We start from the raw sequence: 2,308 nt of genomic DNA, 5'->3' as shown, positions 1-2,308 counted from the left end.
TATATATATAGTTATCTCATATTTGACAATAGAACATTTCTGCCTTGCTGTTCAGATCATATATGTGGTTAGTCTGTACCTTGCCCTTAACATGAACACGCTCTGATTTATTGAAGTTAGTATGTGTCTTATCTTTAACGTGTCTTTAACATGTTTTACTGCCCTAACCATATATGTAGTTGTTTTTGTAATGAGTTGTTTAACAGGACGCAGCTGTTGGAGGAGACCACAGGCGGACATCAGTCTGTTCTACTTCTATATCATGAAATAAACATTTGTACCATGTATCACAATCACCCCCATATCATATTCACACATCATATTCACACATCATATTCATTCATTATGTTCATTGATTATATTCACTCATTGTATTATGTTATCCTTTGTATTACCTTTGACATCCTTTATGTTACACTTGGTATGACCTTCAGCTCTTTGAGATAAACAATGTCTTGCTGCTGGAGGAATGTTTGGAATTCTTTGTGTGATAATAAAAAGAGAGGAGACGGTGGAGTTTGCTCAGAGCGGGTTTGGAGATTGTAACTGAGCAAATCTCTGTCCGTTCTCCTCGCGAGTAAGAAATAACGCCCTTGTCTTTCTCTTCTGTGTGTCAGTATTAAATGTCTTAGGTGGTGTAAACCTGACACCTTTGGTACTACATTTTTCGGGAACAACTGTATTCCTACGCACAAGCGCCTACGGAGCGCACTGTATTACGCCGCAGCTGCAGGTCAGCTGAGTGAGTCAGAGAGAGCTAAACTTCACTTTGTTTTGATGGGAAGATAAAGGTGAAAATCTAAAACAGGTGTTTTCTGCTGGCCCCGCCCACAGCAGCTCATCACTGTGCTAGTGCACCGGTCCTCCTGCTGCTCCTGGAAACTGAACCTACTGCAGGAAACACACTGACTGAACATGACGACCTCACACAACCCCACGTCTAATAACCACAACTACCACTTTAATATCATATATATATATACTGTATATTTATTTAGCTGTGGCATCATGTGTCACCCAGCAGTCAGCAGGTGTCTGTGTACCTGTCCGTCAGCGGGGTGATGACCAGTCTGTCTGTGCAGCCCAGGTATTCGTTGCAGTAGCTGAACTCCACATCTGTGATCTGGATGACACACCTGTCCGTCTCCTCCAGGAAGTAAAACCTCGACTGTTTTTGCCACTCGAAGTCCGACGGCGATCTCACGTTCAGACGCACCTGGTGGAGAGGACATTACAGAAAACTGTTAACCCCCCTGATCAGTATTAAACTGTGTCCCTCCCCCCGTCCACCCACCAGCTCGTCGAAGATGTCTCTCTGGTGGACGTGGATGGTGATGAGCGTCTCATACTTGGTCCTCTCGTTCCTGCTCAGCTCCTTGGTTGTCATGTCGATCAGCTCATTGAGGAGATCCAGGAACTTCTGATTGGTTGTCTGCATGATCTGCCAGCCAATCAGAGGGAGGACAGTGAGAGGAGAGGATGTGATAATGAAAGGCATATTTCCCATCTGAAAAATAAAAGCACCTTCTTGTCAGACTTGCTGAGGACGAGCGCGTCCTCTGCATCTCTAGTCCAGATCATCTGGATTCCCAGCAGGCCGACCTGAGCGGGAAACGCTGACTGGAACTCCAGCAGCTTCAGGCCCGGGTCGCTGATGGCCAGGTAGGCCTGACGAATGATGGTATGCAGGGTCTGTCTTACCCCGGCTAGCAGCTGTCCTAACCACACCTCCACGTTCCCCTGGAAGAGACAAGACATACAATTAAAGCTGCCTCCTCTCTTCTGATTGGCTCACTGACCTGTTGTTACTAGAGCTGCAGAGAGAAGCCTGAGAGAGGAGATGTGAAACTACACTGAGATGGTTTTTATATCTTCTGATGCATCAACACTTCAAATAAAACACAGAAGAAGAATAAAGATGGGACCTATAATGTTAAAATTAGGTTTGGGGTGAGGCAGGATAACGGGTGAGAAAATGAATGTTGTCTTTTCTCTGTACCTGCGTCAGGACAGGTCGACTCAGCTCCACAGTTTCTCCTTCTTGAGACTGAAAACTGAGAATCTGGTCGTAGATCTTCTCACTGAAAACAACTCTGTTAACATTGTCAAACAGACTGAGCAGATGAGCCTGATGGAGAGAGGGAGGGAGAGAGAGAGAGAGGGGGGGAGAGAGAGGGAGGGAGAGAGAAGGAGGGAGGGAGAGGGAGAGAGAAGGAGAGAGAGGGAGGGAGAGGGAGAGAGAGAGGGAGAGGGAGAGAGAGGGAGTGAGAGGGAGAGAGAGGGAGGGAGGGAGGGAGAGAGAGAGAGG

General features: G+C 46.5%; 1 protein-coding gene across 1 annotated transcript in view; it reads right to left on the bottom strand.

Annotated features, from left to right (window-relative positions):
* Nucleotides 1–2,308, bottom strand: part of dnah5l (dynein, axonemal, heavy chain 5 like) — a 137,348-nt gene that overhangs the window by 27,267 nt on the left and 107,773 nt on the right. Inside the window, 4 exon segments of the mRNA XM_087170332.1 lie at nucleotides 1,044–1,216; nucleotides 1,295–1,441; nucleotides 1,525–1,740; nucleotides 2,000–2,128. Coding sequence (XP_087026458.1) covers nucleotides 1,044–1,216; nucleotides 1,295–1,441; nucleotides 1,525–1,740; nucleotides 2,000–2,128 — 665 coding nt within the window.

The sequence above is a fragment of the Seriola lalandi genome, unplaced genomic scaffold (assembly GCF_002814215.2).
Source record: "Seriola lalandi dorsalis isolate HSWRI2012SDOR001 ecotype SW California unplaced genomic scaffold, Sedor1 jcf7180002054945, whole genome shotgun sequence".
NCBI classification, from domain to species: domain Eukaryota; kingdom Metazoa; phylum Chordata; class Actinopteri; order Carangiformes; family Carangidae; genus Seriola; species Seriola lalandi.
Note: the sequence above shows the minus strand (reverse complement) of the source record. Positions and strands in the feature narration are given on the sequence as shown.